The sequence below is a fragment of the Dipodomys merriami genome, unplaced genomic scaffold (assembly GCF_024711535.1).
Source record: "Dipodomys merriami isolate MVZ:Mamm:240054 unplaced genomic scaffold, mDipMer1.0.p SCAF_26, whole genome shotgun sequence".
NCBI classification, from domain to species: Eukaryota; Metazoa; Chordata; class Mammalia; order Rodentia; family Heteromyidae; genus Dipodomys; species Dipodomys merriami.
In genome coordinates this window covers 1,121,679-1,144,410 of record NW_027204048.1, presented here as the reverse complement: position 1 = coordinate 1,144,410, position 22,732 = coordinate 1,121,679, and the positions used below count along the sequence as shown (strand labels likewise).

The 22,732-nt window shown below is 42.5% G+C and overlaps 1 protein-coding gene across 9 annotated transcripts in view; it reads right to left on the bottom strand.

The window, feature by feature from the left end:
• Positions 1-22,185, bottom strand: part of Agtpbp1 (ATP/GTP binding carboxypeptidase 1) — a 210,576-nt gene extending 188,391 nt beyond the window's left edge. For 6 of the 9 annotated variants that reach the window (XR_011375108.1, XR_011375109.1, XM_070035475.1 and 3 more), the window contains exons 1-2: positions 5,048-5,099; positions 4,631-4,695 (exon numbers count right to left, since the gene is read on the bottom strand). Coding sequence is in view for 7 of the 9 variants with exons in the window: in XM_070035475.1 (XP_069891576.1) it covers positions 4,631-4,662 (32 nt within the window). In the remaining 2 variants the exon portion in view is untranslated. Of the gene's footprint in view, positions 1-4,630; positions 4,696-4,807; positions 4,902-4,961; positions 5,008-5,047; positions 5,100-21,990 lie in introns of those variants that run through there. The other 3 variants (XM_070035472.1, XM_070035474.1, XM_070035473.1) reach the window with 3 other exon arrangements.
• Positions 22,186-22,732: the final 547 nt, after the last annotated feature.

The following is a 22,732-nucleotide window of genomic DNA, read 5'->3' as shown; positions in this document are numbered from 1 at the left end:
GTTTAAAGCCAGCCTGGGCAAGAAAGGCTGTGAGACATTTATCTCCAATTAACCACCAGAAAATCAGAGGTGAAGCTGTGGCTCAAGTGGCAGAGCGCTCATCTTGAGCTGCAGAGCTCAGGGACAGGGCCCAGGCCCAGAGTTCAAGCCTCACAATCGACAATTAAAAAAAAAAAAAAAAAGGTGTGGGGGGGAAGGTACTTTCCAGACCTGGGCTCTATATAAGTTAACTGCCTGTTTCGTGATATGTCAAATTCATTCATGCTCCCACATCCATGAGTTGGACAAAAAGCAAGTCATCAATAATAAAAGGACCTTGGGGCTGGAAAGGTGGCTCAGTAGTAGTGTTTGTCTCACATGCATGAGGCCCTGGGTTCAATTCCTCAGCAATACATAAGCAGGAAATGCCAGAAGTGGCGCTGTGGCTCTGGTATTAAGAGCACTAACCTTGAGCAGAAGAGCTGAGGGACAAGCGCCCAGGCCCAGAGTTCAGGCCCCATCACCGACAAAAAAAAAAAAAAAAAGAAAAAGAATAAGGACTTTAGTAAAGTAGGTATGATGGAAAAATATAAAATAAGATAAAGAGATTTCAAGGTGTCTTTTATTTTTTTTTGTTTTTTGTTTTTTGTCAGTCATGGGGCTTGAACTCTGGGCAAGAGTGCTCCCTGAGCTCTTCAGCTCAAGGCTACAGCTCTATCACTTGAGCCACAGCGCCACTTCCTGGTTTTCTGGTGGTTAATTGGAGACAAGAATCTCACGGACTTTCCTGCCCAGGCTGGCTTTGAACCACAATCCTCAGATCTCAGCCTCATGAGTAGCTAGGATTATAGGCGTGAGCCACTGGCACCCAACTCAGGCGTCTTACAAGAAGGTGTAATCATAATCATAGAAAGTGGGTTCTAGATAAGAGGAGGTAAATGAGAAAAGATGGAAGCTAGAGCTCTAAATGAGAACTGTTATAGTATAGAGCTTGTATCAAATGAATTGAAATGATAACTGATGACAGTTGATATATTAAGTATCAGACCTAGCTTATTTGTAAATCATTTTTACTAGTCTATATTAATTGTACAAAGTAAGGAGTCTCACTGTGAGGACCTAGTGTTCTGAATAAGAACGCTGTAGCCAGGCATGGTGCTTACCTGCAATGCCTGCTACTCAGGAGGCAGAGGAGTAAGAGAGCAAAAGAGAGGACTGAGAGGGGAGAGAGGAAAAGGATGAGAGGAAAGTAGAGGAGAGGAGGGAAAAAAAGAATAAAAACTTTAGGGCACTCAGAATGGTACTTTGGAACCTAAGTGTTCAAGGCCAGTCTGGGCAATGTAACAATACCTAGTCTTGAGAAAGAAATAAAAATTAAAACAAAAAAAATTGAAGACATATGATGGCTACTTTTATTATTGTGACTGCTGATTTGATTAGATGGAAAAGTATATAGGGATAAATATATGGGTATATCTGTGAGAGCAATTCAAGAGAAGAGAAGATTAACAAGCAAGGAAAAACCTGACCTGAATTTGAGTGTTCTTATCCATAGACTGGAGACCCAGATGGAGTAAAACAAGTATAACAAAATCATGAGAACAGTCATTCTCTCACTTCTCATTCACTCACTTCCTGGCCACCACAATGTGTTCACCACACCCACCTAGCCATAATGGACTTCAACCTCTGAAACTGGGAGTACACTGAATCTTTCCATCCTTAAATTGTTCTCCAAAGCATTTTGTCCCCAAGTACAAAAAGTCTAAGTAACAGGGCATGAGCAAGAGCAGGGTTTGCCATTTTTCAACTAACAACTAACAATTATGGATATGATCTTTAAATATTCCAACTGAATGAACACAATTTCATTCACTAATTTGCTTATTTATTTATTTATTTGCAGTACTGGGGATTGAATGTAGGGCTTTGTGTTTACTAGACAGGTGCTCTAGAACTTGAGCTACACCTCTGACCCAAATGTACATCATCTCAATCTCAATATTCCAATGGTCCTCTAGATTTTCTACACTAAGGAAGGTTCAAGACAGCCTCCCTTATTCAGGACATATCACACAATAAATATCTACTTGTAAATGCCTTCACTGTATCTGGTTAAGTCACCATATTGCATTTGTTCAGACATTCCCTTCCAGGTCACTTTAAAAGCTTTGAGTAATTGGAGATACTTTTAGGGACCTTGTTCACAAATGCTACTCAGGCACTCCACTAATTAAACCTTATCTCCCAATACTTTTGCATTAGATATTTTTCACATTGAATCTCTTGCCAAGGACACATCTCATGCTATTTTCCTCCTCATTTCCACCTCCCTTATAGCTAGTGGCATATGCCATGAGCACTTCTTTTTTAAAGAACACACTCAAAATCTATTCAATTGAAAGCACTGTAATAAATGTTACATGAATGTTTATTTTCTACTTTAGCAGTTTAGTATCCTGAAAGTATCCAATAGATAGCCCCTGGTAATGAAAAAAAAGCCAAGCAGAGAACACATCTGTAATCCCAGAACTTCAGGTACTTAAGCAGGAGGATAAAAAAACTGCAATATAGCCTAGGCTACATAACACAATCCTGTCTTCAAAAACAGAAAAGAAAGGGCTGGGGGCATAGTTCAAATGGTAGAGCACCTGCAGTAAGTTTGAGTTTCTAGGTTCAAATCCCAGTACTTCCACAAAAAAAAAAAGAGGGGAAAGAAATACAAAAATAAAGACAGCATCAAGAAGCCTCTGGAGACATGGAAAGCACACAAAAAATATCAATTATATAAAAAAACTTAGAATGTATCAATAAATGTGAAATTGTACACATTTAAGGATAAAATTCAATACTGCTAACAAAGAAGTCTTGATTATTATTATCAAGCTTCATTTACTTATCTACTTGGTCTTTACAACTCTTTAACAACATTATCATTAAAATAATTGTACCGGTGACAAAACAATCTATTCAAAGCTGTACAGTTAAAATTCCAACCCCAAACCACTAAAATTCATCCAACTTTTAACTGGAAGAAATAAAACCAGCAAAGGCAATAATACTCACTAACTCAGGGGACAGTTAAACTTTTTCTGTAAAGGCCCCGATTGCATATATGTAGGTACTGTGGGCTCTATAGCCTTTTTACAACTATTCAACTTTAAAAATGTAGTAGAATAGTAGCCACAAAAAATACGCAAATGAGGGCTGGGAAGGTGGCTCAGTGGTAGAGCGCTTGCCTTGCATGCATGAGGCCCTGGGTTCGGTTCCATAAGAAGAAAAAACAAAAGCCAGAAGTGGCGCTGTGGCTCAAGTGGTAGAGCGCTAGCCTTGAGCTGAAGAGCTGAGGGACAGCACCCAGGCCCCACGACTGGACTCAAAAAAAAAAAATTATGCAAATGAATGAGCAGGAATGTGGTCCAGTAAAACTTTTCTTATATACATTAAAATTTGAGTTCCATATCATTTCACAAAATATTATATTGCTTTACTTTAATAATTAAAAAATGTGACAACTGAAGTGGCGCTGTGGCTCAATCGGTAGAGTGCTCGCCTTGAACTGAAGAGCACAGGGACAGCCCCCAAGCCCAGAGAGTTCAAGACCTACTACCGACCAAAAAAAACAAAACAAAAAACAAAAAAAAAAGGAAGAAGAAGAAGGGCTGGGAAGGTGGCTCAGTGGTAGAGCGCTTGTCTTGCATGCATGAGGCCCGGGGTTCGATTCTTCAACACCACATAAGCAAAAGGAAAAAAGCCAAAAGTGGCGCTGTGGCTCAAGTGCTAGAGTGCTAGCCTTGAGGTAAAGAGCTGAGAGACAGCGCCCAGGCCCAGCGTTCAGGCCCCACTACCGGACCCCCCCAAAAAAGAAAAATGTGACAACTACTCTTAATTTATTGGTCACACAGAAACTAGAGGCAGGCCAGATTTAGCCCAGGGGTTATACTTTTCTGACTCCTAACGTGTGTGTGTGTGTGTGTGTGTGTGTGTGTGTGTGTGTGTGTGTGTGTGTGTGTGTGTGTGTGTGTGTGTGTGTGTGTGTGTGTGTGTGTGTGTGTGTGTGTGTCTGTCTGTCTGTGTGTGTGTGTCTGTGTGTGTGTGTGTCTGTGTGTGTGTGTGTCTGTGTCTGTGTGTGTGTCTTGGTCTGGGGACTTGAAGTCAAAGGTTGGAACTCTAGGTTCACTTTTTCACTCAAGACTGGCACTCTACTACTTCAGTCACACCTCCATTTCTAGCTTTTTGCTGGTTAGTTGGAGATAAGATTCTCTTAGATTTGGCTGCCTGGGCTGGCTTCGAATCACAATCCTTAGATGTCATCTAAGTAGCCAGAATTTTTTTTTTTATTGTGAAAATACTGTACAGAGGGGTTACAATTACATGGGCAAGATAATGAGTACATTTCTTATCAAGCATTGTAGCCTTCTCCTTTGTTTCCCCTTCCCATCCCATCCTCCCCCCCCCACCCCCCCACCCCCCCTACCCCCCCCCACCCCCCCGCTAAGTAGCCGAATTATAGGCATGAATCACCACAGGCATGTACTTTAACTGAAAAGTTAAATATTAATGAAATGAATTCAGACAATCTACAGAATCTACTATTACTTACATAAATATTTTAATGTAAGAATTTATGCACATGAATGAGTCAAGTTACCTTTTCTCTGTTACCACTTTTAATTTGCTCATCTTGAGTTACTTCATTTCATCATTGCAGATAATCTAAAAGAAAGACGTTAATGGTGTTAAACATTTATACATTCTCTCTTCTATACATTAGACATTGTAAAAGTAATACAATTGAAGATCTGCATCATGGGCAATACAAAATTACATTGGTATGAGTGAGTCTTCCATGTTTCTGGCAGCTTATTTCACTGTGTGATTGTAACTATTAAGATAGTTAAAATCAGTTGCAAAAAAGTTATCAAAATTCTGAAGCTGGGCCTGGGAAGTTGGCTCAGTGGTAGAGTGCTTGCTTCACATACATGAGGTCCTGGGTTCAATTCCTCAGCACCACATAAGCAGAAAAAAGCCAGAAGTGGTGCTATGGGTCCAGTGGTAAGACACTCGCCTTGAGTTGAAGAGCTGAGGGACAGAGCCCCAGCCCAGAGATCAGGCCACACAACTGTCAAAAAAAAAAAAAAAAAAATTCTGAAATTACAAAAGTGCAGTAACCAAACAGGACAGTTTATGATCTTTCTTTTAAGACAGTTCCAATATTCTTTAAATAATCAAACCAACCATATCATCTGTGATTTGTCGACTTAACAAATTCACCACCATTCACACACTGCTCAATTCTGGTAAATATATTTCTACATGAACACATTTTTAATTAACAAAAATTTCTAAGGGGAAAAAACTTTGCTAATATTATCTTATTTAATGTTTACATCTTTGGAAAGTATTCCATACTTTAAAAAAAAACGTATCTTGAGCCGGGCGCTGGTGGCTCACGCCTGTAATCCTAGCTACTCAGGAGGCTGAGATCTGAGGATCGTGGTTAAAAGCCAGCCCGGGCAGGAGAGACCGTGAGACTCCTATCTCCAATAAACCACTAGAAAACCGGAAGTGGCGCTGTAGCTGGAGGGACAGCGCCCAGGCCCAGAGTTCAAACCCCACTACCGACAAAAAAAAAAAAAAAAAAACATATCTTGAGTCACACAATTTTTTTATAATTTTTCTGATTTACTTTAAAACTATTCATCCAGCCGGACACTGGTGGCTCACGCCTGTAATCCTAGCTACTCAGGAGGCTGAGATCTGAGGATCACGGTTCAAAACCAGCCCAGGCAGGAGAGACCGTAAGACTCCTATCTCCAATAAACCACAAGAAAACCGGAAGTGGCGCAGTAGCTCAAGTGGTAGAGCGCTCGCCTTGAGCTGAAGAGCTGAGGGACAGCGCCCAGGCCCAGAGTTCAAGCCCCACGACCGACCAAAAAAAAAAGTAAAAATAAAAAAAATAAATAAAACTATTCATCCAAACTTACCTTGAATATCTTTTAATTTTATTTACTAACAAATGAAATAATTATTACAAATCTAAGAAGTCTATCACATATTTATGTGATATATTCTAATGCTATATCTAAAGGTAAAGAAGCATTCAAAAAAGCAGATTTTAGGTTGCTTCACTTGGTAAATTTAGAAGATTCAAGTTCTCCAAAAGTTGTTTTTTGGTTTTGCTTTGTTTTTTGGTTGGTCATGGGGCTTGAACTTTGGGCACTCTACCACTTGGGCCACAGAGCCACTTTAGGTTTTCTGGTGGTTAATTGGAGATAAGAGTCTCACAGATTTTCCTGCCTGGGCTGGCTCTGAACCATGATCCTCAGATCTCTGCCTCCTGTGTAGCTAGGATTACCGGCATGAGCCACTGCCACCGGCTTTCAAAGTTTTGTTTTGTTTTGTTTTCCACAAACCATTCAATATACAAATTAATTAAGAGTCAATGAATACCCAAAAGATTAAAACATACTCATGTGTTTTCAAAGGCACTGTCACCTTAATAAACAGTTTTAAATCATTTCTACTTGACCTCTAAAATTACATTAACATGTATCATGAAAAGTTAACTGCGAATCTTGTTTGAGTTTTCTGGCAGTCTTTCTCCAAGTAGGAAGTGTCCTCCAATTCACAATCTTCCTGCCTCAGTCTCCCACATGGTAGATTACAAATATGCATCACCATTCCTGACTGTCACTATAGATTTTATTAGAGTTGAAAAGATAAGTGTTGGGCACTTATACCAAAGCTGGTAAGAAATTATTCAAATTTGCAATTCACAATAAAATACTTCACCTTCCCAGGCCTAGATTGAAGCAGACAGTAAACAAGAAAGAAAATAAAAAGGAAGACAAAGAAAGAGAAAGAAGAGAGAGAAAAAGAATTAAAAAGGAGGAAGAAAGGAAGGAAGAGAGAAAGAGAGGGAGGGAGGGAGGGAGGTAGAGATGATAAGGCAGAGAGAAAAAAGACGAGAGGAGGGAGGGAGGAACTAAGGGGTATAAGAGAATGGGTACCCTACCACAAGAACCCAGAAAAATGGGTACCCTCAAGACTCAAAAATGCCAAAGTTAAGTAAACTTTTTAATTTTATAAGAAACTTTCTACCTCCTCCATAGATCTATGCCCCAGTAATATGGAAAATGGTCAATAACCAGACATCTAATGGTCAATAACCAGACATCTAAGCCCTGGCAAATAATCTAAAGAAATGTAAAGAAGGGGGGGGGGTGTAGCTGAGGAGGTGGGAAGGAAGGGATGGTAAGGGAAAAACAAAGGAGGCAACAATGCTGGATAAGAAATGTACTCATGGGGCTGGGAAGGTGGCTCAGTGGTAGAGCGCTTGGCTTGCATGCATGAGGCCCTGGGTTCGATTCCTCAGCACCACATAAGCAAAAAGAAAAAAAGCCGGAAGTGGCGCTGTGGCTCAAGTGGTAGCGTGCTAGCCTTGAGCTGAAGAGCTGAGGGACAGCGCCCAGGCCCAGAGTTCAGGCCCCACGACCGGACCCAAAAAAAAAAAAAAAACAAGAAATGTACTCATTAGGGGGCTAGGAAGGTGGCTCAGTGGTAGAACGCTTGCCTTGCATGGATGAGGCCCTGGGTTCGATTCCTCAGCACCACATAAGCAGAAAAAAGCCAGAAGTGGCACTGTGGTTCAAGTGGTAGAGTACTAGCCTTGAGCTGAAGAGCTCAGGGACACCAGGCCCAGAGTTCAAGCCCCATGACTGGCCAAAAAAAAAAAAAGTACTCATTACCTTTCTCATGTAACTGTAAGCCCTTTGTATAGTATTTTCACAATAAAAAACTTAATTAAAAAAGAAATGTAAAGAAACTACCTCAAAAAATTCTGCTTTATGAGATTTAAGTATCTCCTCATACAAACAGTAAATAAACCTCAACCCTATACTCCTAGATCTAAACCAGTGCATTCCTTACACTCTGCTTCTTACTACTAAAGTCTAAGGCCAAGGCACTCCAGAGAAAAAAAAAACCCTTTGTGAAAGTTTGTGCTCAGACAGCATGGTGTAATAGAAAGAGCAGGTATCTAGAAGCAGAAATGTTGCATTTCACTGTTTGTGGTGTATGACAAACTGTAAACAAGCAAGCGGGGACAAGAAATCTTATATGCATGAGTAACACTGACCACATATTTTACATTCTATTTTTTCGTTTTTCTGGGTCATTTTTATCGCCACAAATCATGTTAATATTTCTGTATCTTTAGGAAGAAAAAAGACAGCTACTGTCCCATTTCTCTCCTCCTGAAAGCAGCCAAGTTCATAGTCACTGCCAACAAGTCCTCTCTTGCCAATCTCTCTTACTTACATTGCAATCAGGTTTCCCCACCCTACTCTATCAACACAGTTGTGGTCAGTAACATATGACTTCTATGTTACTAAATCCAAGTGTCATGTACCAATCACCTCACTTGTCCTCTAAGCAGCATTTGATACAGGCCTTCTTCTCTAAAATACATCCTTCATTTGGCCACACTCTAGTTTTCTGTCTACCTCACTGAAAATTTCCAAGCTGACTCAGGGCTCAGCTCTTTCTTTCCTTCTAAGTAGTCTCTTACTTAGTGATGTCACTTAGTTTCCTGAACACTTAACATGTCATCTGACATCATTAGTCATAAATTTACCAAAGCCACTAATCTTCTGACCTCTTCCCAGTCTGCTCCACTCTTGCTTTCTTCATCTGACTTTAAAAAAAATTCTTTATCTTTCAATTGCTCAGTCCAAACCTGGACTTCACTGTTATCTTCAGTTTTATACCCATTCTCCATCTAATAATCCATCAAGAAGTCTTGATCATTCTAGTCTCCAAAAAGGAATCACCTCATCATCTACAACTACCATAGACCACCATTAATCACTAGTCTCCCATCCTTCATCCCTTACAGTTTATTCTCAACACAATATCCTAGGCAAGCCTGTGTAGGGAGAGGGTTATCCTGTGGCTTGAACTCAAGTACTGGGTGCTGTCCCCTGGGCTGCTTTTGCTCAAGGGTGTGTGGGTATAAGTGTGTGACTTGTGGCTTGAACCCAAGGACTGGGTGCTGCCCCTGAGCTGCTTGCTGCTTTTGCGCGTGCGTGCGTGTGTGTGTGTGTGTGTGTGTGTGTTGTGGCTTGAACTCAAGGACTAGTGCTACCCCTGAGCTGCTTTTGCTCAAGTGTGTGTGTATGTTGTAGCTTGAACTCAAGGACTGGGTGCTGCCCCTGAGCTTCTTTTGCTCAAGGATAGCACTCTACCACTTGAACCACAGCTCCACTTGTGGCATTTATGGTAGTTTATTGGAGATGAGTCTCATGGACTTTCCTTCGTGGACTGGCTTGAGATTCAGCCTCCTGAGTAGCATAGGCATAAACCACTGGCACTTGGCCTACCTAAGTCTTTTTTTTTTTTTTTTTGGTCAATCATGGGTCTTGAACTCTGGGTTTGGGCACTGTCCCTCAGCTCTTCAGTTCAAGGCGAGTGCTCTACCACTTGAGCCACAGCGCCACTTCCAGTTTTCTGGTGGTTTATTGGAGATAAGAGTCTCACGGACTTTACTGCCCGGGCTGGCTTTCAACTGTGATCCTCAGATCTCAGCCTCCTGAGTAGCTAGGATTACAGGCCAGAGTCACCAGTGCTGAGTCTTTTAAACCCTTGGAAGAAAGAAAAAAAGTAACCATGGTGAAAATCTTGTTACCACTAACCTTACCGCCCTACAGTGCTGTCCATTTCAATTGTTTAAAGGAACACCTACCTCTAATCGATTACCTCACTTACCTTAGCCCCTACTTACAACTCCACTGGCTGACTCTATAGACATGCTTTCTGAGCTTCCTGGCTTTCCTCCAATATGCGAGGGTTCACTCTCTCACCTTGGTGTCTGTTCAAGCTGTTTCTTTGGCCTGAACTACTACTCATCTGCCAAACATCGCAATGATGCTCATCTTTATCATCTTTCCAATACAGCCCATCACAAGCATCCCCTTTCATACTATGAGCCACACCTAGATCCTACTATACCCATCATCACTTACCTACTGTGCCTTCCTCCATAAAACTCACTGACATCTAACACATGATATAAAAATAAATGAATACTTGTACCATGGACTAAATGGCAATGTCCCTTCTAAACTCATGTGATGAAATCTTAATCACTAAAGTGTTAAGAGAAGAGTCTTTGGGAGACCTAATTAGGTCATGAGGGTGGCATCCTCAGGTATATAGTAATTAGTATCCTTTTAGAAGAAACTCCTGAGAGCTAGCTTGCCCCTTCCATCTATGAAGCAGGAAACTGGTCCTAACCAAATACAGAAACTATTAGTACCTTCATATTAGACTTGCCCATCTCTAGAACTATGAGCAAAAATTTCTGTTGTTTATAAGCTACCCAGTTTACTAAGTTTTACTATAGCAACCTAAATGGAATAAAAGTTTTGAAAACTGCTATTCCTAAGTGGTTACACATTCAAATCAATTCTTAAAGGAAAAATTATTTTCTTTCTCTAAACTTTCAAATGTTAGATACAAGTGCCATTATACTACATACATCAATCTTACAATCTAATCTACCTCAGACCCTTACCATCTTATCTCCACAAATGACTTACAAAAGCAACCATAATCAGCACTTTTATTTCCTCAAGATATTAAGGGGGGACTGGGAAGGTGGCTCAGTGGTAGAGCGCTTGCCTTGCATGCCTGAGGCCCTGGGTTTGATTCCTCACTACCACATAAGCAAAAAGAAAAAAGCCGGAAGTGGCGCTGTGGCTCAAGTGGTAGAACACTAGCCTTGAGCCAAAGAGCTGAGGAGCTGAGGGACAGCACCCAGGCCCAGAGTTCAGGCCCCACGACTGGACCCAAAAAATATATATATATATATTAAGGGGAAAAAATAGTAGAAATATAAGAATCCAAACATAAATACTGACGAATTCACATGATAATCCTATTTAGGGGCTGGGAAGGTGGCTTAGTGGTAGAGTGCCTTGCATGCATGAGGCCCTGGGTTCGATTCCTCAGCACCACATCACCAGAAAAAGCCGGAAGTGGCACTGTGGCTCAAGTGGCAGAGCGCTAGCCTTGAGCTGAAGAGCTGAGGTTGTGCCCAAGCCCAGAGCTCAGGCCCCATACCAACCAAAAAAAAAAATCCTATTTAATATTTCAAGAAGTACTTGCTTAACTTTTTTTTTTTAATGGTAGTACTGGGGCCTGAACTCAGGCTCTAACTTTGCTTTTTTACTCAGGGATGAAGCTCTATCACTTAAGTCACATCTCTACTTCCTGTCTTTCCCTTGTTCATTGGAGTTAAGAGTCTCATGAAACCATCTCAGTTTGCTGAATAGCTAATATTACAAATGTACCTCCCTGAAAAATGTCATTAGGCAGTTTCTACTGTTAAATAACTTCTGTAAAACATTATTCTAATGAACAATGATCACTTTCACTGTTAAACACTAGAATTATTCTTGGTGAAGTGTGGGCAACTAGGGAAAGCATGCAGTTGAAGATGGTTCTATCAGGGAAGCTAGGAAACAAAAGCAGTATCTTTTGTCAGCCAAAGAAAGACCTTAAGAAAACCATAGACTAATATTCCTAATGATCACTGATTAAAAAAAAAAAAAAAATTCTCGCTGAGCACCGATGGCTGGCTAATGCCTGTAATCCTAGCTACTCAGGAGGCTGAGATATGAGGATACTACTAGTTCAAAGCCACCCCGGCAAGAAAGTCTGTGAAACTCTTATCTCCAATAAACCACTAGGAAACTGGAAGTGGCGCTGTGGCTCAAGTGGTAGAGCACTCACCTTGAGCTGAAGAGCCCAGGGACAGCACCCAAGCCCAGAGTTCAAGCCCACGACTGAAAAAAAAAAAAAAAAAAACTGCTGTTGGCAGGAATATATGTATATGTGGTATACGTGTGTGTGTGTGTGTGTGTGTGTGTGTGTGTGTGTGTGTGTGTGTGTGTGTGTGTGTGGGTGGGTGGGTGGGTGGGGTATAGGTGCTTTAGAAAACAGTACAGAAGTTCCTCCAAAAATTTAAAAATATCATCACCCACATGACCTAGAAATTTCACTTCTGAATATATACCAAAATAACTGAAAACAAGGTCTAGAAGTGTTAATTGTACATCTACATTCATAGCAAATAGCAGAAATGGTCCAAGTGTACATTGACAGATGAATGGCTAAACAAAATGTGGTATAGACATGCAACATAATGATTGTCTTAAAAATGGAAGAAATTATGCTAAATGAAACAACTCAGTCACACAAAGACTAAGCACACATGATTACACTCATATAATATACTTAAAGTAGTCAAACTCATTGAGATGGAAAGAACAATGACTCTCACTAGGGGTTAGATGAGGTAGGGGGAGAGGGTCAGTGTTAACAGATAGAGAAGTTTGGGTTTAGGAAAAAGAAACAAAATCTGGTGATGAATGGTAGTAATAACTCCATAATAATATGGATATATATGACACCACTGAACTAATTACATGAATTAAAGAGGTTAAAATGGGTGTGCATGCTAGCTCACACCTATAATCCCAGCTTCCAAGATGTGGAGATCTAGATGATAGCAGTTTGATGCAAAGGAGTGAAACACCATCTCAACAAACCAGCTTGGTGTGGTAGTGATCCGGTGATCCCAGATTCTAGGAGGCTTAGGTAGGAGGATCTAAATATTGAGGCACCAAACAAAAAATGGAAGATCCTATCTGAAAAACAACTAAAGCAAAAAAGAATTGGAGATTATGCCTCAAATGGAAGAACACAGGTATAGAAATTGCAAAGCCCTAAGTTCAAACTCCAATACTTCAAAAAATTGAAAGGGTACATCTTATTCATAGTTTAAACATAAGGTTTAAACTTAGGTTTAAACTAAGTTTAAACCTTCTGTTTAAAACTGAGAAAAACATATCAATATGTAAATAAACATTAAAATGGGATGAATTTAAAATGAAAGTAGTTCTCACCAATGGAAAAGAAAACCTAGAAAGTGTGTCTATTATACATTAATAAATTTTAAATATTGCTGACAAAATATCTGGCCAGGTAGTACATACCTGAAGTCCCGGCTATTGCTGAGAATCTAAAGTGGGAAGCCAGCCTTAGCTACACAGTGACACCATGTCTCAAAAAGTAATAATATTCTACTTAGTCACTAAACTCTACTATATGCAGGAAGTCTCCAGATTATTCTAACAGTATTCTACTGTAAATGTGAGATCCTTGGAAGATGTTATCTGTATTAAAGATCCTGATCTGATAAAGTTGGAGCCTCACTAGACAGACTAGGACACAATGATAGTAGAGAGACAGTATATCAAGAGCCACAATTATCTTGGGCTATCTTAAGCCCTCTATAGCCAATTACCTTAACTTCTGTACCTGCCCAAACATTCCTGAGACTAACAGATTAACTGCTTGGAATTTATCACAAAGTTTTTCAGCCTTCTAGCTAGCCTTCAACATTAAGCTAGTGTTATCACTACATACAGTATTTGAAGCCTACCAATGCTTCCACTAATGTAATACGTAATGGACTGATTTCAATTATTCTGTGAAGTATGAAAGTTTACATAACCTCTTCCATAGTATAACATGTCCTTCAGAACAACTGGAGCTGGATGTTGGTGGCTCAAGCCTGTAATCCTAGCTATTCAGGAGGCTGAGATCAGAGGATCGAGGCAAAGCCAGACCCGGCTAGAAAGTCAATGAGACTCTTAATCTCCAACTAATCACCAGAAAACCAGTGGCTCAAAGTGGTAGTGCCCTAGCCTTGAGCTGAAGAACTCAGGGACAGGGCTCAGGCCCACAGTTCAAGCCCCACAGCCAAAAAACAAAAAACAGAACAACTGGAAAGCATGTACCCAAGCAATGGTACTCACTCTTATTTGGCTCATTTTGCCTTTAGAGCAGCATTAGTTGGTTTAATGCAATATCTTTTATTGGTATTATAGCTTTTATTCACAACAAAACCCACAGTCATGTATGTTTCATAATCTTAAATCACTTTCCCCATAACTGTACCATGGTTCATCCTTAGCATGAAGTAAGAAATCAACAGAGATTATGAAGGTAAACCAAGTTGTTCTTTTCTAGTTTATAAGCTGGATATTAAGCTTGCCACACTGTGCTTCACTATTTAGACTCAAACTCTCAAAAAGCTAGACTTGAATGCAAATAGAAATGGAGTACCAAATCTGATCTTTATTTTTATGTTATCATTTTATACTGTAAATGAAATTAGACTGTAAAAAAAGATTGTAGTACTTCAGCATCAGCAACTGACTATAATCATTAAGAAATCCCTCAACTTTCTATGAATAAGTTTTGTGATGCTTAATTTTTTTAATAAGGCCTTTATTATGATTCTAAAGTCTTAGTTAAAAATATATCAGAAGCCAGGTGTTAGTGGCTCACATCTGTAATCCTAGCTGTTCAGGATCTGAAGAATCTGAGATCACGGCTACAAGCCAATCCAGGCAGACTAATCTGAGATTCATCTGAACCACCAAATGACAGAAGCAAAGGTGTGGTTCAATTGGTAGAATACCAGCCTTGAAGGAAAAGGCTAAACCAGAGCCCAAAAACCAGAGTTCCAACCTTAGTACTATCATAAAAATAAACACAAGAACAAAAACAAATAACAGACCAGAGACTACCCTTCTTAATCAAAGTTTTGTAGAATTCTCTTTATGACTTAAACCCAGTAGTTCTCCAATCCAGTAGTTCTCCAAGTGGGATCCATTGACTTCAGCAATCTGGACATCTGGACACTCTTAGGGGGGGAGGGGGGAAGGGAAGCACCAATCAAAACTATTTTGCAATATTAAATTTAAATTTTAAATTACTGGTATATTAAAACAAGGTACAGTGATATTGGATGGGGGGATTGTTGGGATTGGGGGGGTAGGGGAGCGGGGGCAGTATAACCTAACAGCTTACATTTGGAAAAGCATTACATTTGGAAAACCTCCATAGAACCTTTTGCTGTTATTTTTCAGAGAGGATCTCCCTTTTTCTGCCCAGAACCTATGCTTATTGAGTACCTCCCACCTATGCCTTCTAGGTAGCTGGGAATACAGCCCTATACCACCACCTCAGCTTGTTTGTTAAGATGGAGTATTAATAACTTTTTGCCAGACTGACCAGGAACCATGATCCTCTCAATAGTTTGTAATATATCTCAAACTATATTTTTCACCCTCAAGCATAATCATTTACAAAGAAAAAAATAGAAGCTTTCACTTCAGTATGTCTTTAAATAATATATTGTCTCAACCATCGAAGTTACATCCTTTTAATATTCTACATGACAAGATGAAACATTTCAGCCTTACACTAAATTCTAATAGGTGATGGGTGCCTAAAGGAAAAATACTTCCCTAACTGAATTCAGAGTTTGAATTAGCCTCTTCTTTTTCTTCAACAATCACTATAATGAAAGAATGTCTAAAATACTCTGCTTGTTGAAAGTTGAGTATTCTAGTAGTTTTTCTCAGAAAGGAACAAAGGAAATCTGCCTGCTGCTTCAAGGAAACAACTGGCAGTCATTTTTGTTGCCAATAACAAAAGCTAAGTACTGTGTGTGTGTGCATACACACAATAGTCCTAGAGCTTGAATTAAAGGCCTGGGTGATGTCCCTGAGCTCCACCTGCCTTAAGACTAGCTCTCTACCACTTGAGCCACAGCGACACCTCCAGCTTTTTCTGAAGAGTCTCCCTATTGCAGTTGAGTCTCATGGACATTACTGCCTGGGCTGGCTTTGAACAGCAATCTTCAGATCTCAACCTCCTCAACAGCTAGGATTACAGGCATGAACCACCAATTCCTAGCAAAACATGAGTTTTTAAACAAACCAGAACTTGAGAAAATTCATATCCACTATCATGTCTAAACCTGGCAAGCTTCTCAGAACATACAAAGGAGGGGGCTGGGAAGGTGGCTCAGTGATAGAGCGCTTGCCTTGCATGCCTGAGGCCCTGGGTTCTATTCCTCAGCACCACATAAGCAAAAAGAAAAAAGCCGGAAGTGGCACTGTGGCTCAAGTGGTAGAGTGTTAGCCTTGAACTGAAGAGCTGAGGGACAGTGCCCAGGCCCAGAGTTCAGGCCCCACGACCGGACCCCAAAAAAAAGAAGAACATACAGAGGAAACAACAAAAGATAAACAATAACAATAAAGACAGACCTCTTGCCCATATTGGGGTTCATTTCCTTTAGCATGTTTTTTTGGGGTCTGGTTGTGGGGACTGAACTCTGGGCCTGGGCACTGTCCCTCAGCTCTTCAGCTCAAGGCTAGCGCTCTACCACTTGAGCCACAGCGCCACTTCCGGCTTTTTTCTTTTTGCTTATGTGGTGCTGAGGAATCAAACCCAGGGCCTCATGCATGCAAGGCAAGCACTCTACCACTGAGCCACCTTCCCCGCCCTAGCATTTTCTTATATGGTCATTTGTACTTGGTTTTTGAGCTTTTAAGCTCATCAGATAAGATTATCCTATATTTATTTTTGTTTTTGTCTGTACTGGTCCTGGAGCTTGAACTCTAAGCCTGAGCACTGTTCCTGATCTTTTTTTTACTCAGGGGTCTCTACACTTGAATCACAGTTTCACTTCCAGCTTTTTGGTAGTTAATTGTAGATGAAGAGTCTCAAGGACTTCGAAATGAGATCCTTCAGATCTCAGCTTTCTGAGTTGCTAGGAGTATAGGTGTGAGCAATCAGCAGCCAGCATCACACCCAGCTTTTTACTGTTTGGGATGGAGGTCTCTGTCTGCCTTGAATCCTTCCAATCTAAGCTTCCCTCTTCAATAACTTTTTGAGAGTGACAGATGCTGAAATACGAAATACTAGAATGGGGGCCAGAGGCATATCTTAAGTGACAGAGTGCCTGTCTTAGTAAGTGCAGTCCTCAGGTCAAATTCCAAGATTTTGAAGAAAACAAAAACAAACGCAAAATCATATGGAGTACTCATGCAGCTATCACTGATCTAAAAATCTTATTCCAAAATACCAAAATCTAAAACTTTGACCAGTATGACATCACATGTGTAGAATTCACAGATAACTGACCTTCAATGTATTGAAAACAATGTCACATTTAATAATCTTTGACCTATGTATATAAGGGATATAGAAAATGCAAATGAGGGCTGGGAAGGTGGCTCAGTGGTAGAGCGCTTGCTTTGCATGCATGAGGCCCTGGGTTTGATTTCCTCAGCACCACATAAGCAAAAAGAAAAAAGCCGGAAGTGGCGCTGTGGCTCAAGTGGTAGAGCGCTACCTTGAGCTGAAGAGATGAGAGACAGCGCCCAGGCCCAGAGTTCAGGCCCCAAGACCAGACCCCCCCCCAAAAAATGCAAATGAATGTCATATTTACACTTTGAGTACCATCCCCAATTTATCTAATTGTGTACATGCAAATATTCCAGAATTTTAAAAAAGTTTAAAATTTGAAATGCCTCTGGCTATGGACATATGAGATAAAGATACTCAACTTGTAGCCAGGTACCAGTGGCTCATGCCTATAATTCTAAGTACTCAGGAGACTGAGATCTAAGGATCATGGTTTGAAGCCAACCTGTGCAGGAAAGTCTGTGAGATTCTACAATTAATCACAGAAGAGCCTGAAGTGGGCACACTACTCTTGAGGAAAAAAGCTCAGGGACAGGTGCCAGTCTGTGAGTTCAAGCCCCAGGACCACCACAAAAAAAAAAAATTCAAGTCATAGCTGAACACTGTAAACCAAGAAGAAGCACATAAAATCATTAATTGAAAGAAAAATCTTTCCTAGGAAAATCACGTGAAAGCTGAAGATAAGCAAAATGTCAAATCAATCCCCACACACACACACACACCCCTACAGTATCAATAAACAAGAAAACAAACCATGATAAAACAATTTGCAGGGCTGGGAAGGTGGCTCAGTGGTAGAGCACTTGCCTTGCTTGCTCGAGGCCCTGGGTTCGATTCCTCAGCACCACATAAGAAAAAAGCCGGAAGTGGCGCTGTGGCTCAAGTGGTAGAATGCTAACCTTGAGCTGAAGAGCTGAGGGACAGCACCCAGGCCCAGAGTTCAGGCCCCACGACCCGACCCCCCCCCCAAAAAAAAAAACAATCTGCATATATTGGAAGTACCATATGATGTTCTGATCAGATAAACATATATCCCATTAATATAGATAATAATTCTGGTAGCAGCATAGGATAAAAGGTAATACCCAATAGCAAACTCAAAAATAGTGATTAAAATAGCAGCCACCACTACTAGGAAGGAGACAACCAAGGTTCTGTCAGAGGGACAGGCAAGGATACTTCAGCAGCTAGCAACATCCCAGAGCACCCAGCTCAGGAGCTAGCTGTTCTATTTAAAACTGATTTATATGCATCCAAGGCAGGACAGTGAAACTAATCTCTCAGCCTCAAAGGAGAAAATGTGTCATGGCAGACACAGGTCTGCCCAATTTTTTTCAGCCTAATAGGCCTCTGGAAGACTAAAGAAAATATGTAGTGGTAATGATACTTACTGAGCACTTATTACATCTTAGGTACTGAGGTGTAAACAATTTTTCTATGAATTAACCCAAATTTGAGTTCGCCTTAAGGGTTAACACATTATCCCCAGTTTTTAAAGTCTAGAAAATCAAGGAACAAAGAGATTAAGTATCTTCCCCAGAGTCAATCTGGCTCATGCCCCAACTCCTTAGCCATTACACTGAAGTACACAGGACAGTAACCATTAACAATACATGAAGTTTAAAGTTTAGTGTCCACCATGAGTAAAGGCCCCAACACCAGCACACAAAAAATTCGGTGCCCACCCTAGACAATTTTACTTTTTTTGTTTTTTTTTTGGTCAGTCATGGGGCTTGACCTCTGGGCCTGTGCACTATCCCTCAGTTCTTCAGCTCAAGGATAGTGCTCTACCACTTGAGCTACAGCACCACTTCCAGTTTTCTGAGTGGTTTTTATTGCCAATAAAAGTCTCACGGCCTTTCCTTCCCAGGATGCCTTTCAACCCCAATCCTCAGATCCCAGCCTCCTGAGTATCTAGGATTACAGGTGTAAGCTCACACTAGACAATTTTATTGTTTGCACTGTTACACATTGCCTGACAGAAGTTCTCAACTTGCAAAGCACTCTCTGCACATTTACTCATTATTTATCTCAACTCAACTTCCAGGTACTGAGACACTTCAGGCAAGAACAATATATTTTCAAAATGAATATTGTGGAGAAGGTTTAAAAACAAAATCCAAAGCCAGGCGTCAGTAGCTCAAACCTATAATCCTAGCTATTTCGGGAGGCTCCAGTTACAAGTCAGCCCAGGTAAAAAAAGTCTGTGAGAGGCTGGGAAGGTAGCTCAGTGGTAGTGTTTGCCTTGCATGCATGAGGCCCTGGGTTCGATTCCTTAGCACCGCATCAGCAGAAAACGCCAAAAGTGGCACTGTGGCTCAAGTGGTAGAGCGCTAGCCTTGTGCTGAAGAGCTGAAGGACAGCACCCAGGCCGAATTCAGGCCCCAAGACGGACAAAAAGAAAAAAAAATGAAGAAAAGGGGCTGGGAAGGTGGCTCACTGGTAGAGCGTTTGCATTTCATGCAGGAGGCCCTGGTTTCGATTCCTCAGCACCACATAAGCAAAAAGAATAAAAAAAGCAGGAAGTGGCGCTGTGGCTCAAGTGGTAGAGCGCTAGCCTTGAGCTGAAGAGCTGAGGGATAGTGCCCAGGCCCAGAGTTCAGGCCCCAGGACTGGACCCAAAAAAAAAAAAAAAAGAAAGTCTGTGAGACTCTTATCTCCGGAAAAAAAAGTCAGAAGTAGCACTGTGGCTCAAGTGATAAGAGTGCTAGCCTGAGCAAAAGCAGCTCAGGGGCAGCACCCAGAGTTCAAGCCCCAGGACCAGGGAAGAAAAAAAAAATTAAAAACAAAATCCAAACTGTAGAATTCAAATTTGAGATTTTTATAAAGCTTAGACATTCTTTTATTTTTTTACTAATAAAGATAAATCATTATGACACACTAGTCTAGCCAGACTTTATTCTAAAGAGATTGCCTCAATTCAAGCCTAATGGGAAAGCTTTATAAATACATATCAAGGGCTGGGAAGGTGGTTCAGTGGTAGACTGCTTGCCTTGCCTGCATGAGGCCCTGGGTTTGATTCCTCAGCACCACATAAGCCGGAAGAGGCGCAGTGGCTCAAGTGATAGAGCACTAGCCTTGAGCTGAAGAGCTTAGGGACAGCACCCAGGCCCAGAGTTCAAGCCCCTGGACCGACAAAAAAATAATAATAATGATTTCATTGTTTTCCAACGCTGATCAAACACAAAGATAACTGTCTATTCCTCTGTTTTCGAGTTCAACTCACACTGCAGTTCTGATATGGGATGAATGAATCCAAGGCAGAGTTTTGAGGTCACTAACAATGAACCTATAACATCACCATAGAGTCTGACTCTGTAATGGTGAACCGCAAAGGTCTTTAGAATTTTCTACCTTTAGAATGAGACAGGAGGGATCAATGAGGCGGCACTAATTATCCCACTACAATCCTGCATGGAAACACTTGCAGATCTTCCAGAGCTTGCATTGGTTTTAACACATGTTAAAACACATGTTGTAAAGTACATGCCATTTAAAGTGCCTTAAATAAATTATTTCTTTTTTGGTCTACTAAGCTGAAAACATTCCACAACATGATTGTAAAAATAACTTTCTGGCTATAAGAAAGAAAGAAAAACGCGGGGGGGGGGGGCACAAAGGAAGGAAGGAAGGAAGGAGTGAGTTAAGAATTCAGAGGTTAGCAATTCAATGGCTATCTCGATTTATAAATCGAGATTTATGTAAATATTATACACAAAACAATATACAGATTTATGTGATAAGAATCATTAAGCTGCCCAAAGTCCTAAGTATGATCTGTCATTGATTATTAGAATGCAATACCTCTACAACTGTAAACGGAATAAAAAGAAGAAAGAAAGGACAAATACTCTCCTGCTAAAGATTTCCAGTATTACCTTCAGGGGCTTGAGCAAGCTATTTAGTTAGAATAAAAAGGGAAAATGCGCTTGAAATTATGAAAATATCAATATTTACATCAGTAACACTGTGATATTTTTTCAAAAAAAATCCGTTGTTTGTGACTTTATGTATCACTACCTCACAATAGTGTGAAATCTGTGAAATGTATGTAATCACTTAAGCACAATAAAATATTGCTATAAAAAAAATTCCATTCTGTAAGGATGGCCAGAAAAGCAACCGCACCCACCCAAAGCCCTCCTGGCTCTAACAGGTTTAGAGCTCACACAGAGGAAAAGCCCCCCCCCCTCACACACACACACACACCCCCGCCCCACCAGCCCCAAGTCCCCGGCCTAGCAAGCTTTGCGCATAGGTCGCCCCAAGCCCTGGACACTAGCACCTGAGAACCCACACCCCCAGCACTGTCACCCTACGGGGACCCCACTCGGGTTCCAAGCCAAGCCATAGGGCTCAGTTGTAAACAGAAAACACACTTGTGTGCAAACCACGCCGCAACAGGACGGCCGCCGACCACACCAACCCCGCCCGCCAGGCAGGCACTGGGCCGCCAGGCAGGGCTCACCGCGCACCCGGGTGGGGGACGGGAAGGGCGGCGCTCGACACCGCCCCTCGGCGAGGTGCGCGGGGCGATGCGGAGACACGCGCTCAGGCCACAACACCGCCTCGGCCGGAAACCGGGGAGCGGACCGGCGCGAACGGGCGCGGACGGCCGGAGCCGGCGGGAGGAGGGGCGAGGGGGACGCGGAGGGGGACGCGGAGGGGGTTAGGAGGGACCGGAGGCCCGGGCCGGGACAGTGTTCCTCCCAGACACAGCCCGCCTCCCACCCCGCCACAAGCGCGTCACACGGCCCGTCCGGTGAGGGGCTGCGGGGCCCGGGGATCGCTCTCCCCCACAGCCCCCCGCCGCCCGCGTCTGCGGCCGGACAGCCGAGGGGCTGCGGGCAGAGGCGCGGACCGCTGAGGGACGCTCACCGGCTGCAGACAGGGCGCTAGCGGGGACTGCGCTGGGCCACCAGGAGAGACCAGGCAACCAACTCCGTGCCCGCAGCACCCGCCGACGGCTGCTCTCCGGGCGCGCCGCGGAGCTCTCGCCGCCCGCCGCCGGGTGTTTTCATACAAACCCCGGTGGGCAGGAGCGGCGCAGGCGGCGGAGGCGGAGGCGGCGGCGGAACCGGCCCGCATCCCAGGCAACGTCAGCGCGGCGCCCCGCCCACCGCACGCCCTGGCTGGCGGGCTCCAGCGCGCGGATCCCACAGAGCGTGCGCGAGGAGGGGCGTGGCCCCGCAGGGACCGGGGTTGCGTTCGCGGGAAGGGCTAGGCCGGAAAGGAGGCTCGCGGCGTGAAGGAGCGGAATGCGCGCCTCGCCGCCGGCTCTTGGGTCTCCTTATCGTCGGCCGCCTGCGGCTGCGCCCCGGGCGCGGCCGCCGCCCACCGAACCAGTCCTCTGGCGGCCCGCCAGGTGCTTCACATTTCCCCCTTTTTTCCAACGATAAGTCGGGGCCCCACCATCATGAATCACCCACGTCTTGGGGGACAATTTTCAGTCGCACCGGGCAGGCTCCTCGTCACTCTCCCACTTTGACACCCAGTAGCATCAAACCTTGAGACGCAGAAAATCATACAGCTTCCTGACTCCTAAGAGACCCATAGCTCTAGGCTAGAAGGCACATTGAAGCTAACCCCCCCAATAAAACAACACAAAGAAAACATGTAA